The 25,852-nt window shown below is 43.2% G+C and overlaps 1 protein-coding gene across 2 annotated transcripts in view; it reads left to right on the plus strand.

The window, feature by feature from the left end:
• Positions 1–25,852, plus strand: part of LOC111869558 (myb-related protein A) — a 99,315-nt gene that overhangs the window by 30,942 nt on the left and 42,521 nt on the right. For both annotated transcript variants that reach the window (XM_023861180.2, XM_023861181.2), the window contains exons 2-3: positions 17,455–17,587; positions 24,464–24,613. In XM_023861180.2, coding sequence (XP_023716948.1) covers positions 17,455–17,587; positions 24,464–24,613 — 283 coding nt within the window. The remainder of the gene's footprint in view (positions 1–17,454; positions 17,588–24,463; positions 24,614–25,852) is intronic.

The following is a 25,852-nucleotide window of genomic DNA, read 5'->3' on the forward strand; positions in this document are numbered from 1 at the left end:
GTGGGTTCGAATTCCACTCAAGGCGTGGATGTATGTCTACGTATATTCTGTGTTTGTGTTCTATGTGTATGTAGGCCCTTGCGTCGGCCTGATTCCCCGTACAAGGAGTCGTATTGTCTGTGAAAAATGATAACAGAACTGAATAAGAGGCCAGGGCCCTGAATGGGCTGGAAAAGCCGTTGGAAAAAAGCGCCAGAGTTACTCTTGTGCCTAAACTCTACTCCTTGAAGGCACGTAGGGGAAGTAGATATAAAGTTACAGGAAATAATAGGTGGGTAGACTGGCAAATCAACAATAAGAAACGTTCTTATTTTGTGTTAACCTTCTGAGTCCTCCCTTTCTCCTCACTGAAAGTATTTTCATGTTATTCCGATAATACGCCCTATCAGTAGTTCCGGAAAAATATTGTTACGTGTTTTAGTGACTAATAACGCCGGTGCTGGATTGGATGAACGGGTTTATTTACTCCTGATACACGCCACCAGTAATTACACGCAATTAGCGCTCTCACTATTTCTACGCTATATAATTTACTGCTACACACAAGTCCTCTCCTGGTACAACTATAACAGTCTCACTGAATCACATATTCCAAGTATTACACATGAATACAATCTTCTAATCATGCCAGTCTTCAGACGGCGAACTTTCCGTGGCCATCATCCACCGAGATCTCAGAAGTGTGTCACTGTCACTGTCTTGGTCAAGTCAAAGTCACATTGCAACTGACTGACTGTGAGTCAGTCAGGCTCGGTGTCGAGCCCCGTCTGCTGATCATGACCAGATATTTATTACTGTTTGACAGTTCCGGTCTTGTTTCTGTGGGGCGCCCTTCCTGACGAGAGGAAGAGTCATTTTCTGTAGTAGTAAGTCGTAATAATGTAAAAGATATTTACATTTTTCATTCTCATCATGTTAATAAATGTATATAATATGTATGTATGTATTTGCATCGCCATTAATTGGACCTCTCTAAACGCTGACCCAACAAGCGTGTGAGGTCATAGCTCTTGTTGCCTTAATTCTGTGTTTGCCGACATTACGTCATATAACATTACAGCTAAATTACATTGACCGAGCCACGTCATAGGACGAGATACGCGGATCAGAGCGGCCGGAGTGTGAAGGTGACCACTCGTACCCACGTAGTCCCTAGGTTAACACGTAGAACAGGATTGATTGCTTTCAATATTCAGGGCAGATACGAATTAACGAGCAGGGATGAGTCGTGAATGCTGCATTTTGTGTTGTATAGAACATCCTGTTCTAATGAAAGGAACAAGCGGCTGTGAGAAAGAATTACGAACCTCTTCTCCTGTGAATGCTTCTACCTTTGAAGAGGGACTGCCAGAAATTGTATATTACAGAAGTTTGCCAGCTGAACATATATGTTTTTAATTTAGTGTAATATACTCGTACATTCCCAAGTTGCCAAGACAGTTTCAGCGTATAACACCCCCATGGATGAGTTTCCTCATTGAAAAGCTTATATTCTCTCAGCTTGCGAAGAAACTCCTCGCTTTAACGGAACCCTAAAGTTCACTCTTGTTCACAAGAACACGCGGGTCCTGTCCTAAGCCAGTTGAATTCAGCCTATACTTTCACCCTGTTTTCTTGAAGTCCATATAAACATGGGGGGCACGCGGTAGCGTAGTTGGTTGATACACTATGCTACAAGCCTGAAGGTCACGGGATCGAATCCCGATGATGTGGATTTTTTTTTAATTTACCTAATCTTTCCAGCCGCAGTGTGGCCCTGGGGTCGACTCATCCTCTAACAGAAATGAGTACCAGGAATATTCTTGGGGGTAAAGGGCGGCCGGCGCGTAATGCTGACAACCTCACCGCCATCTGTGAGTCGATTGTCTAGAAAATGTGGGAGCCTCGACCTCTCAGAACCCTATGGGCCTCCACGGCCTGCTACAGGGTTATCTTGACCATATAGACATTATCCTCTCTACACCTACGTTTGTTTGGTGATCGGTTCCCCTCAAGTTTTCTGACATTTCATTCTGAAACACTTTAGAATACGAGACAAGCGGCACACTCATATCAGAGTGGAAATATATTTTCATGCATTTCGATCTTCAGGTTTTTAAGTGTAAAATTCTTCATACCAGATTTGCACGTATGTTTGCGAACTAGTTCCGTATAAGGCCTCATAATGGTGTATTAGAGAAAACAGGGCGCTGTCCTTCATGACATGGATTTCGAATCCTATAGATAACACCCGCTTCTCAGGATGTAATTTTCTGCTCTGATCATTGTGGGGGAGAACAGTAGAGCGCCTCTTCAGGGACCCTCGTTTGTGATGAGGGTGTGTGTTATGGGGCACGTGCCATGTGGGTGTGGGGTGCGGCAGCTGCGACGTGTCACATGGGTGCCCTGTCAGAGCGGAACGCACCAACTGCAGGTTAAGGGGTCTAGTGGGAGTCCAGCAGTCGGATTGTGTCTGTTCTATTACATCTTTTGAAGGGATTCTAATGCGGAGTTGGCTTATGAACAAGGGTACTTACAGTGTGGAGTAGGGAGTTCTCGTGTGCGTATTTAATTGGAGCGAATTTTTCGTGATGCCATGTATCCCTCTTCCCATTGTTTAATAAAGCGGTCATGATGTTTTCTTCTGCCGGAATTTGAACCTTATACTCTGGGGCACGCGGTAGCGTAGTTGGTTGAGGCACTATGCTACAAAGCCGCACTATGGCCCTGGGGTCGACTCAGCCTCTAACAGAATCGAGTACCAGGAATCTTCTTGGAATGTTTTGGGGGTTAAAGGGCGGCCGGCGCGTAGGGCTGACAACCTTCCCGCCATCTATGAGCTGATTGTTTAAAAAATGTGGGAACCTCAGCATCTCACAACCCTATGGGCCTCCACGGCCTGTTACAGGGTTACCTTTACTTTTTATGTATGTCAGTTTTCTGGCAAACCTTCCTGGTGTGTTGGGGCAAATATGGAAGTATTATTGATTCTCACACTTTTTAATGATGCATGTTTCGTGCGTTTGTGTAGCTTCGAACGACGTGTGAATGTTGTGAATGGTTTGCCAAGATCTGGATGGAGGCGGGCGCAGTACACTCATATTTGAAAGTACGTTACCCATATTCGCGTTGAAAATAATGGGAATTCTCAGAATCACCGATAACCGAGTAACTTCGATTATAAACCTTGAACTGTAATTATTGCTTAACGTTATTTAGGATCGCCTCTTCCAAACCGTATCCTTGATGTTCTCATTGGCAAACAAGCACGAAAAGACCTTGAGAGTTCGTGTGAATGAAGTCTTTGAAAGCGTATAGATAAAGTCTTGTATGCGAGATAAACTACGAGAAATTCAGGATAAATGTCCATTATTTGATCAGGTGATAACGTTATTTTTCTTGACACTTGTTTCAAACTGAGCGGGTTGACTTAGCGGTAACGCTCTTGACTTGTATTCGAAATGTGCTCGATCGAATCTCGACCGGGACATCTACCCCGACTGTTTCCGTGATATTTCTCAGACCCTTCAGGCAAATGCTGGGCTAATACATGGATTAGGTCTCGACCGCTTGCATCGAAATCCCTCCCATTTCAGCGATCATCCGACGGAAAATTCTACTAACGTGAAAATGCAAGAATACAAATATATTTCAGAACTGTTTTGTATTATGAGCCAGGATAGCGCAGTCGGTATAACGACTGGCTACTGGCTGGACGACCGAGGGTCGGAGTTTTGAGTCCCGGTGGGATCAAGAATTTTCGCTTCGCCATGTCGTTCAGACGGGCTCTGGGTTTCACCCAACCTCATATCCAGTGGGTACCGGTTGCTCTTTCTCCAGGGGTGAAGCGGCCGTGGCGCGAAGCTGACCGCTCACCTCCAACTAGTGCCGTGGTCAAGAAAATATGGATGTGTACATCACTTCCAATACACCTTCATGGCGTAGTGTTTATTTAGTTAAGCACAGGGACATCTTTACCTTCGGAATATCAGATGCCAGCAAAATGCCATGTATATTATCCGACCCCGTGCTGGGCCCCAAGTACCTCATTCTTTTTTTGGTAGGCAACGAGTGTTTAGATAATGCAAACCAGTGATTCTGGAGTGCGACGCGAATTTTCTTCTGTAAATTCTTTGACTATTTTACGGGTGCTGTGGGTTTATATTACCTGGTTTCAACTTTGAACTTTCTTTTCCCCCCCAGAAAGTACCGCAACAAATTGACGGACGAATAGGTTAGCTGTAGAAGAAAGTCCATCCGTCATAAAAGAAAACTCCGTGATTTTAGTCCGGAAGTGAACTATACCGACCGAGCGACCGCCGCTTGTCGGCGAAGTTTAGTGCCAACTTTTGCGGATAGAGGGTGTCGCGTGGTCAGCGCAAGCTGCTGTAAATTAAGCTAATCGCCTTTTCCTCGTACTTCGCTTTACGCTGTAAATTAATGACCGGTCTCTTTAGAGGACTTATTCTACACTTAAAAAGTTAACACGTGTTAAATTATATGTCTAACAGCGTTTCCAAATTTTAAATTCGGCCACCGAAATTTTTTGCTTGAGGCTCTCAGGTCTAGAGACCTGTGATCCCTCCTTTGAAATCCCGTCTTGCCTTTTAGAGCGCATGTCTATTTGGCACTCATCTGGCGGCAAAATAAAAATGTTTTCGTGTTCTCCCGTGTTGAATGCATGGATGAACTTGAGTAAGGTTATTCACCTCTGGTCCAGCATCCGACTATGATAAAGTTGAAGTATCACTACTATTGGTTAACTTCACAATCAGAGTGTATTTCTCTGAAGTGAGGTAGGCCTGTTTTCGACCAGCTGTGCCAGAATTAAATCTTTTATACAACTTGTTAGTACGGAGTATTCTTGAACAGTTAGCAGTTGATCCATTTCATATTATTCTCCCCTCCTTGGAGGGTCAGAAGAAAACATTCTTATGAATTTCGTATTATGCGTGCTACATGATCTTCCCATAGATGAACAGTACAGAGTATAAAGATAGGTATGCAGTTTTCTAAACCGTTTTTATGTTACATTTGCCCGTGCATTTTGTTCTCAGGCAGTGTCATTTTTTTATTCAGAATAAGAGACCAAGTTTCATTCACGTGTAAAACATGTAACGTTGGAGTTGTAGGTTTTAATGCGATATATTTAGGCACGGGAAGATTAAATATTCGGATGTGAATGGTAGCAGATGTTTCCAGAACTTAACGTAACTTCATTTTATCGTAAATGTAACCTTATGTTACTGTCGTTTCAGGTGGGCCTTCTGTAACTTTGCCATGTTCGTTCTGTATGATCTTGGCCAGAATTTTGATGGCGGTACTTGAACACATGCGTTTATTTATTTAGTTATAGACCAACATACTTAGGGCAGTAGATCAGAAACATCTGGAAAGTTTCGAAATGTGGTGTTGGAGAAGAATGGAGAAGATCAGTTGGACCGATTATGTGAGAAATGAAGAAGTGTTAATTAGAGTCAGTGAGCAGAGGAATATCCTACATGAAATAAGAAAACGGAAGGCTAATTGGATTGGTCATGTTTTACGCAGAAACTGCCTTCTAAAAGAAGCTATCGAAGGAAAGATAGATGGGCGGATAGAAGTGACAAGAAGACGAGGAAGATGATGCTGGATGACCTTGGGGACAGAAGAGGATACTGTCATTTGAAGGAGAAAGCTCTAGATCGCATTAAGTGGAGGAATTGTTTTGGAAGAGACTGTGGACCTGTCGTCTTGTCAGATTACTGATGATGAGACCAACATACGAGTACTGGAGCCGGGATAGCTCAGTCGATATAACTACGGGCTGGAGAGCGTGTGTTCGATTCCCGGCAGGGATAAGATTTTCTCCAAAACGGCCTAGGGGCCCACCCAGTCATCTGTGCAATGGGTGCCGGGGGCTCTTTCCCCGGGGTAAAGCAGCAGGGGCGTGAAGCTGGCCACCCCATCTAGTGCCGACGTCAAGAATGATGGAGCTGTACTTCCATTTTTCCACGCGTTTTCTTGGCGCGGTGCTTAATTAATTAAGTTGATGGAGCACTTTGCCTTTTACATTTGTAGGCCAACGTACTGGGAGCTATTAGCGTCAACTGTTATTTGTTTGTGATTATATATATATATAGAATGTTTTCGCCAAATAATCAGCAAATACGAAGCAGTATTTTATGTATTTAATTTATTCCCTCCCATTTTATTTTTATTTTCTAATGTTTTAAAGTTCACTTGGAAAGCAGCAGCTGTGAAGTACCCTCATTTTCTCTGACGTTATGAATAGAAAATGTATTAGATGTTGTCTTCACGAATTGTGCTCCAGGTTTCGTTGAGACGTATTTTGTTTTAATTTGTTTTCTGGGTGTCCAAATTCTCAGTATATTGTATAGTACCTATTCGGAACATAAATTTATATCAGCAGTTAGCGTACATCAGGACTAATTGATGAGGAAAACTTACGTGTAAATTCTGCAGTCCTAATTGTAGTACAGATTGGCACTTCTTTTAGACGTGGCACAGTTATTTTGGCTCGTGCCATGCGACATGAACATCTGCTGGAGACGATAAAGCTCCCCTTCGTTTCTAATAGGGGTTTGTTGGAGAAGCAAGTGTTACCTTTTCCAAGAGCAGTACTCCATCTGGCTATCGCATGTCACGCTGCAGTGATCAGTATGTCTTAGATCCTCGACATGTTGACGCCGTCCGGTTCGGACCCACGGACCAGCACGGGCCGTTCCACTTCGCGGCACTCCCTGAAGACACAGTACTCACCCCATGACTTGTTTCATAATGCAGAGTAATTAAGGCCAGAAGGTTTATGTTTCAGAACATCCCTTCACCATAAGCTGTATCTCCCGCGTTTTGTCTTCAACGGTTGTGGGTTTTATGATAAGCTTCACTGACTTCTTAGCTTAACCAAGGATGGCATGTTTTCCGTCCTGCATATGACAGCACGCGCCGACGGACGTACGCCATGCCGTTTTCGTTTTGTGGCTAGACATTTCTTGGTGGTGCGGAAAGGTTGAAACACCCTTCCCTTCTCCATACACTTCTTTGTATATAATCTAAGCTGAGTTGGCGGCAATCGATGCGTCTAGTAAATCAGCCATGCGAGTCCAATTTGGCTATCAAAGGAACTTGTAATAGTCACAACAGTCATTGTAAACTAAGGCCATTCTAATTGCCATATGCTGTTTCAATTAGTTCGGGAAGTATTTGAAAGTGTCGTTTCCTGAACATAGAGAAAACATGGATTTATTTGAAATAATTTCTGGAATAGTCGTAAATACAGTTGAAACAAGGGTGAAAATATTGTCACGTGTCACAGTGATTAAAGGTGGGGTTCAGATTGGTAATTGAAATTGTTGACAACTTATAGATCATAACTACAATTAATTATTACACTTTTGCTGCTTTACACAATTTACAATCAGTCCACATTGATCTCTTCAGTCTGTTTGCACTAGTCCTCACTGTTTTATTACACAGGAACTGTAACATTTTCACTGAATTACACATTCCAGATATTACACATAAAATATTCTAATCACACGTTAAGTCTTCACAGGTCGACTTCTAATTCTTCTATACTCCTAGTCCCAGTTCTCTCTGAACGTAAAGCTCACGACTGCCGTTATATAGTCGCAGAATGGACATGGACTTGCAGTAAACACATATCACGTGATCGCTATCCAGCCAGCCTTTGGCACGTCGGTCGGATGTACAGAAAACATGTCACGTGATCACTCTCCACTGTTGTGACGTCTCCGCGGACTCGGAAAACAGCTTCCTCTGTTGTTGCGTGTTGGACCGTGTTTATAGAGCTTTTGCCTGGCAACGCGTTGATCAAGTCCTTTTCAGTATGCATAAACATTTTGTAAACTAAATGTTTTAGATTTTTCTATCTAATTGACTTTGATTTTCATTTATTGCAGATGAAAATGTAGCATACGAGTATTTCTCTGAAACGAATCCCATATAAGACACCACAACCAGAAATTACATTTATTTAATTGTACACTGTATCGAAAACGGTTTGAAATAGACCTTGTATATTATAATGAGGTCTACGTTAAAAAAAGCAGACGGCGGATAATGTTAAAAAGTCAGTAAATGTACTTATAGTTCATGTCGTGATACTGTTTTGTTTACGTCGAGCAACGATTTTTGAGAGAAGAAAACAAAATTTGATGCTTCACGTAAAATTGGAGACATGTTTGCCCAATTAGCGAACTCCATGGAGCAACGGGCTTGAAGAGCTACCAGTCCTCAGCTGAACAAGAAATTCCGCGTCTTTTATCCTGCTGGGAACAAACCGATCACTGGATGATGTCCCGCGCAAATTTCTTCCAGTTGACAAGTCATGCTGTATATAAAATGTGTTTTAATAATATCCTTACCATTTACGCATCTGAAGTTTTTTTTAATTAAAATTTTGTATCCACTTATCTCATATTCTCGCCAGTGCTTGCTGTATTCCCCGTCGGTTCCATACTCATTGATTCTTCACACCAGTAATCTTCGGTGAGGAGTACAAAATGTGAAGGCCCTACCGACTATCTTAGGATCAACAAACTGGAGTGAAACAAAGCGTTTCACGGATGCTGTATGCTCCAAAGTGGGAGCAACAGGAAAGATTGAGTTATCCCTGTACTTAGTTAGTTATTTAGAGAGGGTGGGTTTCCCCATGCACCGCGACCAGTTTGATCTATTGTGCTTCCCTCTATGATATTCTACCAGTCTCTGTACCCTACCGATAAATGGTGCGTACCATCAGTCCCGCCGAGCAAGCGAGTTCGGCCACTTGCTTAGCGGTGTCTATAATGCTTCCCCCATCTATCAGAGGTCTTAGAGACTATTGTTGGGCGGGAAACGTCCTGGAATTTGGCTCAGTGATTCCCTTTGGGGATATGAGGTTCTTTTACGTGCCGTAAAGTTACGACACGGAACACACAGCTTAAAGTCCCTCCCGGAGGACTTGTTCCCTGAATTTTTCCGCCCTTAAAAATTCGACGACCTCCGCCGGGTATTTTAACCCGCGTACCACGAATCATGAGGTGGGAACGTTACCTCTAGACTACGGAGGCCGCTTATCCCTGTACTTAACTAAGAACACTCATGGAACACGTACGAAAATTAAGTTGTAGCGCCACACATTGTAAACCTCGACACTGAACAGAGTGGTCATCTTCACTCTCATTGTGCAAACAATCGTCGCACGATACGAAACGGAACACTTTTGTTTGTGTGTGTTTTTTTCCGTGACTAGTTTGCCAGCAATAGACTTGCACGTTGTTTACCTTTGCTACTATTTGGCTGTCATTTCTCGAATAATAGTTGAACGTAATGTGGAGAAAATAACAGAACGAAGTAATTGATATAATGGTAAGTGAGTAAGGAAGTGGTAAGCGGCCTAATTTGAAGCACTATTCCGATATTGATCTAGATGAACCGAGGGAAAGCACGAAAACCGAAGGATAACCTACTTGAGAGCGGAGATTTGAACCTGGTACTGCTCGAATAGGAAGCTGTAAATCTACCCTGAGAAACTAGATGTATGGTTTTCCAGTGCATGTAATTTGGTTGCGGCGTGGGATCTAGTGCTGGTTTGTTCTCTCATCTGGGGGGTGCTGACATTGGTATGTCGTGAATACATACAGTGCGCAGGAGGCGAGCTGATGAGTAGTGCGACTGCCCCTTTTCTCATATCGTGTTCGCGTAACAGAACACGGCGAGCCGGTTCATGTCAGTCTAATCGTAATACAAGTCAGCACATTCTTTATAATCCCACTAATTACATGCCACAAGCGTTGTTGATGTAAATACTGTATATGATGAGCACTCTAGGTGCCGGGATAGCTCAGCCAGTATAGTGATCAGGGTATGGGCTGGGAGACCGGCGTTTGATTCCCGGGGGTGTAGAAAATTTTTTTCTTTGCTACCGCTTCCTGACCGTCCCACCCAGCTGCTGAGGGCCACTTCCCCAAACGTGAAGCGGCCGGAGGATGAAACACCCCACATATCTCCTCCTGATGAAGTTAAGAATGGATGGATCCGTGTCTTCACACGTTACGTCTTTATGACGGTGCCTAATCCTGGGGCGGATGTATCGTTCACCTCATGAGCTGCTTAGATCTGGCGGATCGAAATTTCCTTTTGGGGTCATCAGTAGCTTTGGTTCTCATTTTGGACATTGTGTGTTAAAAAAGAGGAGCCGGGATAGCTCAGTAGGTATAGAGACTGGCTGCGGGCTGGACGACCGAGCGGTCGGAGTTCGAGTCCCGGTGGGGTCAAAACTTTTCTCTTCACTACGTCCTCAAGACCTGCTCTGGGGCCCACCCAGTCTCCAATCCAGTGGGTACCGGGGGTAAAGATGCCAGGGCGTGATGCTGACCACCTCCAACTAGTGCCGAGGTCAAGAAAATGTGGATCTATACATCCACTCCTCCATACGCCTTCATGGCGTGGTTCTTGATTAGTTAAGCACAGGGAAAACTTTACGTTAAGAAGACTGGTGTCCGTGCTAATGTTTGTAATGTTCAGAACAAACGCTGAGAGCTTCTCCTGCAGATTGTGTACATACAGTGTTATGAGTTTGCTGCTGATACCGTCCAGACTCACATGCGAGAGACGCAGAACCGTGTATCATACGTGCGGAAAGTTGTGTACCCCAAACCTCTTGTTATTAACTTACGTATGGAGCTGAGCCCTTCTTGAGGAGCCGCCAAATCTGCAGCTACTCAAGAATTTCCCAGCACATTATGGAATCCGAAGGTTCTTTATCGTGTTTGCAAGAGCCCTCCACTGGTTCCTATCCTTAGCCAGACAATCCAATCCGTACCATTCCATCCTATCACTCTTAAGATCGATTTTCATATTGTCTACCCACCTACGCTTTGGTCTTCCCAGTAGTCTCTTTCCTTCTGGCTTTCCCACCAATATCCTATATGTATTCCTTTTCTTCCCTATTCGTGCTACATACCCTGCCCAGTTCATCCTGCTTGACTTTATCATTCTAATTATACTTGGAGAAGAGTACAAGTTATGAAGCTCCTCATTATGCACTTTTCTCCAGCCTCCTGTCACTTCATCTCTGTTCCCCTCTTGTTATTTAACTGAATTAACTTTATCCATTTACGGGACTTTTTTCACCATCAAACAAATTCTTAGTTTAATATGGCCTTTTCTCTGCACTCGTTTTAATATGATTTTCACGAGTAGTGAACGACCGGACGGAGCCCTCCACTTTGAATTAACACTGCTTGCATACTGAAGTGAATAAGCATTAGGGGCCCGTACTTAGTGTGTCTTTCCTTCCGTGTCTCCTCCGGAAATTCTTAGCGGATGTGCACTCATGCTGAGTTTTGACGTACGTATATGCAGATATGACGCCAACAGGGCGTCCTCACAGATCGTGAATCATCTGTGTTTCGGGGTGGATTGTCTTCGGCGAAGTACTCGTACATATTGGCGTATGAATGTACTGTAGGGTGTGTATAGGGTGTACCATCGCGATATGTATTTGTTTCTTGAGACCAGGTAGTTCAGTATCATAATTGTGTACGAGAAAATGCCCATGAATGAATCAGAAATGGGGCATTGCATTGACACCCTAAATGTATGAATGTATAGTGTACATTTAGGGCGAGAAAGGGAAAAATGTCTAAAATCTTTTCAGCTCTGTCGAGTTGTTCTTATACCATCCTTGCCTCACCACGTTTCTGCAAGTTTCACGTTTGTGGTTAATTTATTTGTTCTTTCTTTCCTTTGTTTTTGTTTTTTTTTGTATCCGGTGCGATAATTCCACACACGAAAAAAGTTCAGGAAACATCGATGTAACTTAGTAGAGAAATAATTTTCGTATTTCTGTATACCAACACTAAGTTCATAACAGCCTTTTCTGCATATAATTTTTAACATTAATTATAGCAATGAGGGTGTTTGAAAACAGGGTGTTGAGAATATTTGGACAGGAAGTTGGAGGAAACTGCATAATGAGGAGCTTCATAACTTGTACTCTTCTCCAAGTTATAATTAGAATGATCAAGTCAAGGACGATGAGGTGGGCAGGGTATATAACACGAATGGGGGATACGAGGAATGCATACAGGATATTGGTGGGAAGGCCAGAAGGAAGGAGACAACTGGGAAGACCAAGGCGTAGGTGGGTGGACAGTATTAAAATGGACCTTAGAGAGATAGGATGGGATGGTATGGATTGGATTGATCTGGCTCAGGATGTGGACCAGTGGAGGGCTCTTGTGAACACGGTAATATGAACCTTCGGGTTCCATAAAATGCTGGGAAATTCTTGAGTAGCTGCAGAATTGGCGGCTCCTCCAGAAGGGCTCAGCTCCATAATAAAAAAGTAAATTATACCAATGGTCTGGGCTTGTAGCTTTGGTGAGGAAGGAAATAATGACGTCGAATTTTGATGGGAAACATCCTGGAAAGCTATAACTTGAACACGTAAGCAGATTGAAGTATAATATTAAGATTAATCGTAGAGAGGTGGTTTGTGGGGGGATGATGAACGTGTTCAGAATTATGTCCAATGGCGAGCTTTCTCATTACTGGTGTTTTTGACCTTCGAGTTCTACTGCGAGAAAATTATGTAGTAATTGTGCACTAGGACAAAATGTGTTACGGTGTGTACCTTTCTTGAAGAACTGTGATTTCCATGGGGATAGGTGCATGTATGGTTTGGTGGGTTGTCTTTCCTGTGCTGTGCACAATGCACAGGATCTTCGTTTCAATGCGTGTGTTCCGGTGTCTCAGTCGGTGGGCGTGGGAAGAGCTTCAGCTGTGATTCATTCGCCGGTGTTATCGTATGCCTTAACGGGTTTCCTCTCCTTTGATTCGGAGGGGGATGGTGCATGGTACAGTCGCAAGATGAAAATAAACAGGAAGCGAAATTGGGGCACAGTGTTCTCTGAGGTGAAGAGAAAGCTTTGAAGGTCTGCACAAGAAGTAACACATTAAAAAAGACACCAGAGCAGAATTAAATGTGCATTATTTTCTGAAGTAAATACTTTGTAACCCCATGTTTTCTTGAAGATTAATGTCTTCTCAAAGCTACTTGTGTCTGAGTTGTGTTTCTTTCTGTCAGTGTGGCCCTTGACTGAAATATTAATATAAAAATTGTAGAGCACAATTTGATAACTTGTGCTCTTCTCCAAGTGTAATTAGAATGATCAAGTCAAGGGGGATGAGGTGGGCAGGGCATGTAGCACGAATGGGGAGAAGACGAATGCATATTAGATGTTGGTGGGAAAGCCAGAAGGAAAGAGACCACTGGGAAGACCAAGGCGTAAGTAGGTGGACAATATTAAAATGGATCTTAGAGAGATAGGATGGGATGGTATGAATTGATTGATTTGGCTCAGGATAGGGACCAGTGGAGGACTCTTGTGAACACGGTAATGAACCTTTGGATTCCATAAAATGCTGTAAAATTCTTGAGTAGCTGCAGAATTGGCGGCTCCTCAAGAAGGGCTCAGCTCCCGAAGGAAGTAAGCAAGTAAGTATGAGAACAATTTGATAAATTTTCGTGAAAATCGGCATCAACGTTTCTCAGGATATCCCTGGCAACACTATGTAGCGCCAGTGGGCCGTTAGCTCCGAAGTGTATGGCGATATACACTTCAACAAGCATGAACCTTCTAATGATGTTTTAAAGAAAATGTGAGAGTAACAGAAACATGCTTTTGAACAATTTTATGCATTATGCATTGTGTGTAAGCCTTCGGAAAGTAATGCATTCTGCCAGTGGAAGATGCTATTTAATGTTTGTTGCTCAGTTCATTTGGGAACTTGACAAGATCAGAGATGCTAAATTACACCGTCAGTTTGCACAGCGTCACAAAGTAACGCAGCATTGCAACAGCTCAAGAGTTTTGGAACCCGCTGAACAGATAACGCAGTTTGAGTGAACAGGTGTGGATCCGAAGCCAGATCTGTTGCTGCCCATATGCCGACGATATCCTCTTGCTAGAGAATCGTATCCCACTAAGCATGGACACTTGCGGTTATGTGTGTGTTACGGTGGTAGAGTACTTCCGGTGGGATCGTCACATGTTTGCATCACATGCCATGTGCTACAAAAAATTGGCCAGTTTCGGAATTTTGAGCTGTCCATAGAAGTCGAATAATTGTTTACGGGATAAATACAGCTAAGGTGCATTCTTCTAAGTTCATATATTGTACGACATCAGAAATTATAAGTGTTTAGTTATTAGATTTTCACCGCTGGAATTAATGTATTCGGCTTTTGGGGGTAACCATGAAGATGACAACAGAAATGTTTGCCGAAATGTGGAAGAACCTGTAGCATTCTACGCGGCGTATTCCTGGAACCCGAAGTCGTGCTTCAGATTCGTAACGTGTTACTGTGAATATTCTGCGTTTAGTTTTATTGTCGTGGATGTGGAAAAGAGTATTTTTACACAGAAGTTACATTTTATGTTTATGTACGAAAGCAGTCAGTACATCAGTACACTCTAACCCCGAAACTAAACGGATTTCAATGACAATTTGTATTCATAGGTGTACAGTGAAAATTGCGCGACAAAACATAATCTCTGCTTTTCATCGACTCAATTTCCTTTAAAAGAGAGCCCCACCGTGTCATAGACAAGCTTCTAGTGACCAACCGTTATTACAAATATTATGTTTTTGTACATTATCCATCGTTTTGTATTTATCTAAAAACCGTCCTGTTTATTTCTCAAAACAACGTTTAGGAGACTGGATTCTGTCTCCGTCTCCAAGTAAAACTTACTCAGTTGGGCCCAATCGATGGAGTTAGTCCTATCTCCGGACCGGATCTAACAGTTTTTAGCTGAAGACGGAGACAGAATCCAGTCTCCGAAACGTTGTGTTTTGCAAAATAAACAGGACGGTTTTTAGGTAAAGACAGGACGATGGATAATGTCCAGAAACACAATATTTGTACTAATGTACCAACGTCACGAACTTTTAGATCTTCCTCAGATCTCCAGATGCAACCGAATTTTCTATTTACATTTGATGTTCCTNCTTTATTTGTCTCAAGTTTTGATCGATTGTTAGTTGTAATTGAACATCAGCGAATTACTTTTCAGCCGAACAGTGAGTCCGTTTGAACTAGCGAAACTTTAAATTAGGGATGAGTAATGGAATTGTATAGTTTACACTTTACGGTGTGACACTCCAACAAATCTGTAGGAACTGTATGCATTGCACATGCATGGAGACAATAGTCTTGCAACCAGCGACGGCTGTTTATGTTAATCTGTGTTTACAACCATTTTGGGAGTCTGTCAGGCGAACTTTGTAACTGTCATAATCTCTGCCATAAAACTCGCAACATATTTCTTGTTTACCTCATCCCAGAATGCCTATTACAGCAGGCTATGTAATTATTTGTCTAAAAGATACGGGTCACTGTGTGATACACTGTAGAAATGGATTGTGTTCTTATAAGTACATTGTATCCAGATGCTTGTGTATTCAATGTTACGGCACTCTAATTATTTTAGTTCAGTAATTCATTGGCATGTAGCAGTGCCAAGAAACTTCTGGTCAGACAACTTGGGAGCTCTGGACGTAGATTAGAGAACTATTATGGGGACTGGATTTAACAGGCTCGGGACGAGTTCCAGTAGCGGGCGTTCTTAACATAGTTTTGAACATTAGATACCATAGAAGTACGGAATTTCTCGACTAGTCGATTGTCGATCGATTGTTCAAGAAGACGGTACGACATTGTTTCAAGGTAGTTTTTGTAGATAATAGATATTAATCATCTGTTTTGTTTGTATACTTCTGTGGGAACTCAGCATTTGTTATTGAAAACAACAGTAAGTAGTTTTCATGTGCTTAAACACAGTGTAACTCAGTGTTCGAAACTGTCATTTCAAGGATAAAAATATAATTTCACAGTCTGAACAGAGAGAGATGTGAAAGGGATAAAGGAAAGGAGAAGAGGGAGTGAAAGACAAGGATATGAGAGAAATGATACCCGTTGAATTTGAACGATCTTTTGTATTAATAAATAAAACTTAAGACTGATAGCAACACTACAAATGTACCTTACTGTAGACTATAAAATATAAACTCTCTTAGGACGCGATAAAATAATTCCAAAAAACAAACCCTACATACAGATTATAAATAAAAAGTAAAAATAAATCGAAAATAATGTATGTCTGCTTATTTCAGAAGAAAACATAATGTAAGATAACACAGGAATTATGTACAGGTCTTGTTAGTTCGATTTCAAAAAGTGACATTTCAGGGGAAGGAAGATTATGCCACTAATTCTTTAAACAGACGGATTGTTGCCTAAACAACTCACTGAAACACGTGATATACTTTAGGCATCGCAACGAAGCAGTCATCAGCTTCAGAAGAACGCATTTTTTTAAACATACATCGTTATGAAGGTTCTAAAAAATCATCTGTAACTGATGTTTTTCTTAAACTTGTAATCCATGTAGTTTGGTAAAGCGGCTTTGTAAATACCCATATTGTAATGTGCATGTAGTCGTTACGTGCCCATAGTGGTGATACTGTTTCGGTGCTTCAGCACATTATAATTATGTATGGAAAATGGGATAAAGCTCCACTTATTCAAACACCGTATCTACGTGATGAGTGTTCATATGCACGCTTCGGCCGCCCTACTTCTAAAGGGGGTGCGCTATCTGTTGGGTAGGAACCTTCTCGAACTCTGAGCCGGTCTGGACGGAGTGACGGAAAGTCCCAGCACTTGCTGGGAATAGAACCTCTGTTGTTCAGCCCATTGTAGCATCATCATCAGCAGCAGCAGCAGCTTGACGACCCTATGTGGACCCCGGCCTTCTTCAGAAACTTCTTCCATTCTTCCCTACTTAATGCCAGGATCATCCAGTTCCTCTCTCCTGGAAGTGTGATATCCTGGTCCACACTGTTGTCCCATCTCATTTTATGTCTTACAATTTCTTCTTTTGCTTCTGGCCGGGTGTCACACTATTATCCTTTCAAATGACATGCCCTGCCCTCTTCATCCTCTTAATTTTAATATATTTAGTCAGACCTGGCTCATAATCTTCTTCTGCGGGTGCTACAGACTATGATGAACCTTGGCTTCTTTTACGATTGTTCGCCATTGGTGCCAATCCTTTCACTTTCGTCTCCAGTTCTTAACGCCCATTGCCGTAAAATCTTCTTCAGCTGAATCCAGCCACCTGATAGTAGGTCTGCCTACTCGTCGGTTACTCTCTGTTTTATGTAGACCTAACTTCCTGCAAGAGTTCTGCTCCTACATTCTAAAAAGGTGTGCCAGTCATCTCGACCGCCCTAAATTCAAAATGCACCTTCTCCACTGCCTTCTGTACTGCACAGCCCCAAAGATAATCCTCAAGATACTTCTCTCAAACAAGGTTCAGCCCATTGCGCCTGCTGATAATATTTAGTTCGTTGACAGTCTGCAAGTACTTAGATTGTGTATGTATGTGTTTTTAGGTCCCGCTCCGGCTATGATAGCGGCTCAAGCGAGGAGGACATGTCTGATGAATCCGCTGTCGACGAGACGCCTCCAACAGCTCGGAGTGGGGGACGCAAATCCATCAATAAAGGCCGCTGGAGCAAAGATGAAGTAAGTATAAACATACTTTTAAAAACCTGTGCTCTGTACTTGCATGTTCAAACGTGTTTTATGTAGTACAGTAGGGATCAGAGTACGCATGCTGTCCCTTTCATCTGGGAATACAATAGACCCTGTTCACACGAGCCTTTTCATCAGATTCCAAGCACACGCTGGAGTCGCACAAATGTGCTGCGTTTAAATTTTCCATAGAAGTCTTCCAAGTACAAGTTTGGTGGGGACATATTTTGGCCTGTCGTCCTTCCCTTATGGAGAAATTGGGCGTGTGAGATCACTATACTGTGTCTGTGCCCTCCCTTTTGTCTGAAACAAGGAGACGCTTTATCGCCAATGCTTTTCAACTTTGCTTTATAATATGCCATTTGGAAATTCCAGCAAAACCAGGTGATACTGGACTTAAATGGGACACATCAGCTGTTGGTCTTTGCAGATGATGTGAATCTTCTGGATAATATAAATACCGTAAAGAAAAATACAGAACTTTAATTGAAGCTGGTAAGGAGGTTTGTCTAGAAGTCTAGAAGTAAACACAGAGAAAGCTAAGTGTATGTTGCTGTCTCGTCGCCAGAATGCAGGGCAAAATCATGACATAAAAATAGGAAACAGATGTTTTGAAAATGTGGCACAGTTCAGATATTTGGGAACAACTATAACAAATCAAAACCTGATTCCGGAAGAAATTAAGAGGAAACTGAACTTGGGTAATGCTTGCTACCATTCAGTGCAGACCCTTTTATCTTCTCATCTGCTGTCCAGAAACATTAAAAATTAGAATATACAAAACTATAAATTTGCTTGTGGTTCTGTATGGGTGTGAAACTTGGTCTCTGACATTAAGGGAGGAACATAGACTGAGGGTGTTTGAGAACAGGTTGTTAAGGAAAATATTTGAACCGAAGAGAGATGAAGTGATAGGAGGTCGGAGATAACTACATAACGAGGAGCTTCATAACTTATACTCTTCACCAAGTGTAAGTAGAATGTTGAAGTCAAGGAGGATTAGATTGACAGGGCATGCAGCACGAATGGGGGAGAGCAGGAATGCGTATAGGACATTGGTGGGAAAGCCAGAAGGAAAGGGACCACTGGGAAGACCAAGGCCTAGGTGGGTGGACAATATTAAAGTGGATCTTAGAAAGATAAGATTGGATTGATCTGGCTCAGGATAGGGACCAGCGGAGAGGCTGTTGTGAAAACGGTAATGAACCTTCGTGTTCCGTAAAATGCTGGGAAGTTGTGGGTAGCTACACAGTTGGCTGCTTCTCAAGAAGGACTCGGCTCCATGAGTAAGTAAACATTGGCCAATACGTATGATATCAGTTACTGGATAACGAAAGTAGATTTCGCCTGACTGTTGCCAGCTTGGCCGAAACGTATAAGGAAATAACTGGATTATACACGTTTGTGCTGCCGGAGCAGCCACAGGGACACGAACTTCCTTCGTTAACCGCGCCGCTATTTGCTAGCTTGTAGAGAAGTCTTTCACATTCATCTTTAAGGTATTAAGAGTCTCTCCTGAAGAAGAACATTAAATATCTACCGTGCTACAACACCTCGTCACATCCAAGTGTGATCTTCCTAGTTAACTGTCGTGAGAACCTCAGATCTCGCATTACCATAGGACCCTTTTTTTTCTATGCTTGTAGACGATGCTGGCGCACCAGTTGCGAGTGAAATTAGCAGCTCATTAAATGGAGCAGTTAGTTCTTGGACCGTATTCTTGTATTGCCAAGGACAAGTCCTCACTGACATAAGTGAGAAGGATCGCAGGAAGTTAATTATAATTGCTCTCATAAAGAATTTGAAATGTCTGTGATAGAAACATCAAGGCCAAACCGGGAAACAGAAAGGGAGTTTCATTTTAGCTCTGTTTATAACAACGGGGGAGGTGAGGAGCCCTTCCTAACAGGTGTGTTGGGAATTGCCTTCCCAGCCTCATTTCTCTTCGCGAACATGGGCTGCAACCCATAAGAGTTAGCGAAGATAGCTGAAGCCGAAGGACGTGAAACAAAATCAGCCGATAGAATGTCTTATGTAACTACCGCTTCGTTCTTGGGAACTGCTGACGCAGTCAGATCGTGTCATTGACTAATGTGGAGTTGAACTACTGGAACTGTCAGCTATTAAAGCCTTATAATTTTTCGTAACAAGAATCTGGTTATCCTTTCACAGTTGACCAACTTACTCCCATAATTTGAGTACGATTTCAGTTAGGATCGCAACTAAATCATTAATGGAAACATCACTGAGACAGACTCAGGCTCAGCACTTGAGTGATTCGTTGTTCTGAGTAAGACGCGCAACCTTTCGGGACACACCATCTTCTCTTGGCTGTTCCCGGTGTAGACATATGTCTGAACACGGCAAATAGAAGTGTTTGCGGACCGCCCTGTCATTTCAAGCCCTCGCTTAATGATAAGGATGAAAGTGATGATAATGTGAACACGCGGCATTTACATACATGCAGTAAACAAAATCTGACTCACTATCATATGACCATACGCGTAAGAATTTAGCACTTCACGTGGATCAAATTGCCCGTCTCTAAACGATCATGGAATTACATTACCTCAATATGACAAAAACACGAGATTGTAAAAAGAGAAAAGCTGTACCTGTAACAAGCCTTGAATGCCCATAGGGTTGTGAAACGTCGAGGCTCCCAACATCTACTAGACAGTCGGCTCACAGATGACGGTAAGGTCGTCAGCACTACGCCCCGGCCTCCCTTTACCTCCCGTAAAGATTCCTGGTACTCATTTCTGTTAGAGGCTGAGTCGACCCGGCCATAGTGCGGATGGAAGGATTAGGTAATTTGAAAAAAAAAATCCAATGACATCGGGAATCGAACCTGCGACCTTCCGGCTTGTAGCATAGTGCCTCAACAAACTACGCTACCTCGTGCCCCCCACACCAAATTTGTAGGAGTGGAATGATGTTCGGTAGGAAAATGGGCTGTGTGAGATCTGTTAAAGGTATAATGGGAGTCAACACTTGATTATAAACCTATACGTATGTTAAAATGTCTTAATATATCCATCCCATTATATGTTTCAACCTGCAGAAATCATGAGGTTGTTTACGAATACATATGAATTCCCCAGCATTTTATGGAACCCGAAGGTTCATTACCGTGTTCACAAGAGCCCTCCACCGGTCCCTACCCTGAACTAGATCAATTCAATCCATACCATCCCATCCAATCTCTCGAAGATCCATTTTAATATTGTCCACCCACCTACGCCTTGGTCTTCCCAGTGGTCTCTTTCCTTCTAGCTTTTCCACCAATATCCTATATGCATTCCTCGTATCACCCATTCGTGCTATATGCCCTACCCACCCCATCCTCCTTGACTTGATCAACGAATACATATGACATCGAGTTATCAAAATGGACCATTTTCTTAAGATTTACAGACAATACCATAATCTAAATTTTAATTTTAAGTTTTTAATGTGGAACATACCTCGAATTCAGTGTTGTAATGTTTTAATAGTCAAACGTGCTAGAAGTTAAATTAGGCGTTGACGGCTCACAGACCTTTAATGCATGGCACATAACGGGATACAAAAAAAATACATGAAATCTGCCCGGTATTCCTTGTTGTAGCCGACCTAGTAACCACCTACCGCCGAAACTATTCATATTAAATAATTTAGTTACGTCCGGGCCCGTGTGGGCTTCTCGCTCCTTTTCACTCCGAAATAGGACACACATGTCTATCCCGCGGCTCATCGCTGGGCGCTCACCGAAACTTCTGTGAAGTGGAAACTCTGTGGAAACTCCGAAACGTTTTAATTCCCTTGAAAAAGCTCTTGCAAGTGGGACTTTAAATAATCGATATGTACGGGTATCGAAGCTTGGATGCCTCAGTCAGTATAACGACGGTGTACGGGATAGACGGCCGGGGTTGGATTCCGGACAGGGGCAGGACGTTTCTCTTTTTCTGTGGCTGTAGCTCAAATTATTGTCTGAACTCGGTTTTCCTCTTATGTTCAAATGCTTGCCGTGGACGTTCCCATTCGTTCATGGTGGAAATTTCATGTAGCGCGTTTATGCCCATTTTACGTTGAACACCCATATCTTTATACATTTTTTCAGTGATATGTGAAGCCCAGGATTGGCACCAAAAATGTCGTTCTGTGCCGTCACAGTTATCCATGAGGTTAATCTGAAGTTCCACGAGGGAGGGAGATTATTGTTTACCAATACGATGACAGCGCGAAGCTTGAGGTTGTGTCCGACACATTTAATACAGAGAATCTGTACTTTAGTAGTAAGCCCTTCCATTTTACTTGTCCAGCCCATCGTTATTCGGATCCCGTATTCTAAAGTAGCAGAACATAGTACAGATTTTCTGCGTGTGCAGCAGTGTCTCGATAGGTGTTCCGAGTGTGAAGTGGTTCTTCATGTGTAGATGTTTTGGTTGTCCTTTTGTTAATAAAAACTAACGGATGTCTTACCCAAGTATTTTGTCTTCTATTCTGGCGCTTAGTTTTTGGAGGTGGTCTCTGGACTTACGGGAAAATTTGTGCAGGCCCGACAGGAGTGATGGTAATAGGTCTGCCGAACTAGAAATCTGTGCAGCTAGAAAGTAGGCTCTAATGAGTTATTTGCGGAACTCCTGTTTTTGAAGATGTGTTGCAATTCGGATTATCAAGGACTCGTATTAAGTGGCTGTTGTGCCGGAAAGTCCCCAAGGCTTCTGTGTTGGTTGGTGGCAGGAAATCAGAAAGTACAAAAACTAAATGAATGACCTCAAGTGGCGTGATGACCATACGAAGTTTGATGAAAATCCGACAGTTGTTTTCAAAAGTAACGGGAGAAGGCCAGGCACACGGGCTGACACTGGCACGATTCCATAGCCTTTGTCCTGCCTTATGAAGTAAGGAACCGTGCTAAAAATATTTTACCCGCAGACTTTCAGAACGGCCATTTGCTGCTGCAGAAGAAAATGGCCGCAGTACCAAAATGTTGGGGGAACGATTGTGTTTCGGTCAGAAGATACGGCAAGATCTTGAAATCTTTCCTTGTAGGTGCAGGAAACCGGTCCATATGATCGAGACATCAGCTGTGGCCCTGTTTGGTTTTCCGTCGCTGCACATTGTAACGTAAGGTTTAGATGCTGGACCTTCCCTCTCGTGAGAACTGCGTGTTCGGGTATGTGGAGTACAATGGCTAAAGGGGGGCGAGGGGGTTGCACTCTTGCAGGGTGTCATGGTGCAAGTGGACAAACCGGCTCGGTCACATATTCCTTTCAGAATTATAGGATCGTTTCCCGGGTTGCGTGTTACCCCTGCCGATACTCACAGCAGAAGATAAAAAAATATGCGACTACTATACGAAGAAGCATTGGAGAGTGATAGTTAGCCATGCTTGTCCGGCCTGCAATACTTCATATGCTTAGATAATGTCTGCGTGTTCCATCGGCTGAAACTGTTCATGGAATTTTGGCGAAAGCTGTAATTAAATGTGTACACTACACGTCGTTGGGCGAGTTTAGTAATCAGTATCGAACCCGTGTAACCCATACTTTAAAATAAGCGTCACAGCGTCGTAGTTGCCACTCCTACTTCGTATTTCATGAATACCGCATTAGTATATTGCCTATCCGGATCTGTTCCTGACTTTCTTCAGACCCTCCTGACATGCATGTCGTGGCAGATTCATTTCAGGTCCTTTTTCGAGTTCATCAGTAACTCATCCGTACCATTAGACGCTCTACATAAAGTATGCTGTACATAATATATGCAACCGAAAAGAATAAGTCATCTGCTCACCGTTCGCGTTCATCTGCCAAGTTAAATTACTTAACTCTCGAAGTTGGAACATCTTTAAATAACGTAAAAACCATTCAATAAAAGACGTAGATTATTATTAATTCGTGGGATATTTCAGAATACAGTACGGATTTAAGATGTGACCGCCTCTGTGGTCTATTGGTCGGAGTTCCTGGCGACAGATCCAGATGTCCCGGGTTCGATTCCCGGCGCTACCAGATTTTCTGAGAAGTATTGGGTCTGGAACGGGGTCCACTCAACCTCGTGAGGATAATTGAGGAGTGTTTCAAGAAAATAGCGGCTCCGGTGTATAGAACCGAGATTAATGGCCGTGGGGATCCGTTGCGCTGAGCACGCGACACCTCAATCCGCTGAAATTGGCACTGACTTCGCCGGCAAGCGGCGGTCGCTCGGTCAATATAGTTCGCTTGAGGACTACAGGTCACGGAGGACAATTTCAGAACGATTTAACTGCGTTGGTCACGTTGTGTCAGATGGTGGGATGGTGACTTGGAAATAGATGTGAAAAGAAGCGGTCATAGTATATTTTTGATGATATCCTTGAATTTGAACGGAGGAACTGAGTAAAGCCATGACCTCAGGATATGGCGTCTCTCGGCCGAATCGAAACGTGAGCCACTCACATAGAAGCGAAAGTACTAAGCGATCATCAGACGCATTCTGATACTGGCAGCAGAACCCGAAGGTTTCCACCGATAATAAGAAATAACCGGGGCTGGTTCCATCCGTCCTCCATCTCATGGTCTTCAATATGACTTCTACGGGGTTTCCCTATCAAAATTCTCTTTATCTGCCCCTTCCTGACTTATTGCATTTCACTGTAGTCTCCCGGGTGCAGTACCCTAGCAGTGATCAAATATGAACATTTTAAAATTCTTTTTTTCATTGAAATTGTCCCTCGGGCCCCGTGTGACCCACTGCTTGTTTTTCTCCGGCTGCCGGCATTGTGAGATCTTGGTCCCAAGTGGGCTGTCAGTCTGTTGCCATAGCCCCGAAAGGTGGGAGACTTCGCATAACTGATATTGATTTTTAGGGACATAACAGCAAATGGAGATTGTGTTGCAGGATGGACGGTTGAAACAGCTGGTGGAGGATTACAATGAGAGATGGGACGTCATCTCGCTTCACTTCCCCGACCGTTCCGATATCCAGTGTCAGCAGCGCTGGCAGAAGGTCGTCAATCCAGAGTTAGTGAAAGGACCTTGGACCAAAGAGGTGAGTCCTGAAAGTTATCGAAACTCCGGACACCAATTAATAAGTCCCATCATCTGTTCTCAAATGGCCTTTACTTGGAGGGACTGTCCACTAATTTCATGTGACACAAACTTGTAGTTCCCAAGGCAAATGATTAGAACAAGACAAGAAACTCTTCTACATTCTCCTTCAACCGCATCTACTGCGTTCCTCCACACTGCCTAGTAGTACTCATCGAATCTCACTCAACCTGTTCGGTACGTTCGCTTGCTGGTTTGATATAATGAATGGTGAACTGGTCAACAAAGTTAAACTCTTTATATATTCTGACGTATATGCCCATTGCTAGGCAACGACTCCATAAACATATTACCGCGGGAGCCAACGCGATCGACAGTAGGACGTCTGTTGCTAGACAGCGGCGCGGTAAACACTCCTCGTCAACAAGAGGGTCGTAGGAGACGACAAAAAAGGGAAGTCTCAAATCTGAGACAGTAAAATGTGGTCACGAGTCCCAAGGGACTCGGACCCGAGAAAGACTGCGCTGGCAAGGGCCAGCAGCATATACAGAACCATCCTCTCTGACGAGAGGACGCCCCACAAAAACCGTAACTGTCAAAGAGTAATAAATATCTGGTCATGAGCCTCAAAAGGGGGTCGACAGCAAGACTTACTTACTGACTGACTGACCGACCGACCGACCGACCGTCAGTCGCAATACGCCTTTGACTTTGACTTTGACTTTGGTCGAGTAGAGAATAGTAGTCGAGTTTTGGGACGCCAGCCTGCCGGGATATGAGCTTGGGAACAGAGGAATGGAATTTAGTCGCGTTTTCGAAATTGGCAGCTGCAGAATAATGTCAAGAAAGGAGTTGGGTTGAGAAAAGAAGACTTCACATGTGATTTGAAGCGTCAGTAAGGCTGATAAATCCGTTGCCAGGATGCGACTAGTGAAGACTGAGAACCCTAATGCGTGTGCAGCGGTGAATCGTAAAGTACGTTTTGGCAATGTCTCCGAGAGCCGGATGAAAAGCTGTCCCGGCCTGGATCCAGCCTGTGGGCCATGGCTTGCCATTCCCTAATTAAGGTTATGTAGGGTTGCATGGTAGGATGAATGATAAATTGGAAAGGATTTCCAAGGAATCGGCCATGGTCGAATCGGACTACTAACACGGCACGTCTGGAGGGACTGAGGAAACCCACGAAAAGCCGCAGGCAGGATAGCCGCTGTTCCGATCAAGATTCGAATCGACCACCTCC

Source organism: Cryptotermes secundus, unplaced genomic scaffold (assembly GCF_002891405.2).
Source record: "Cryptotermes secundus unplaced genomic scaffold, Csec_1.0 scaffold463, whole genome shotgun sequence".
NCBI lineage: Eukaryota > Metazoa > Arthropoda > Insecta > Blattodea > Kalotermitidae > Cryptotermes > Cryptotermes secundus.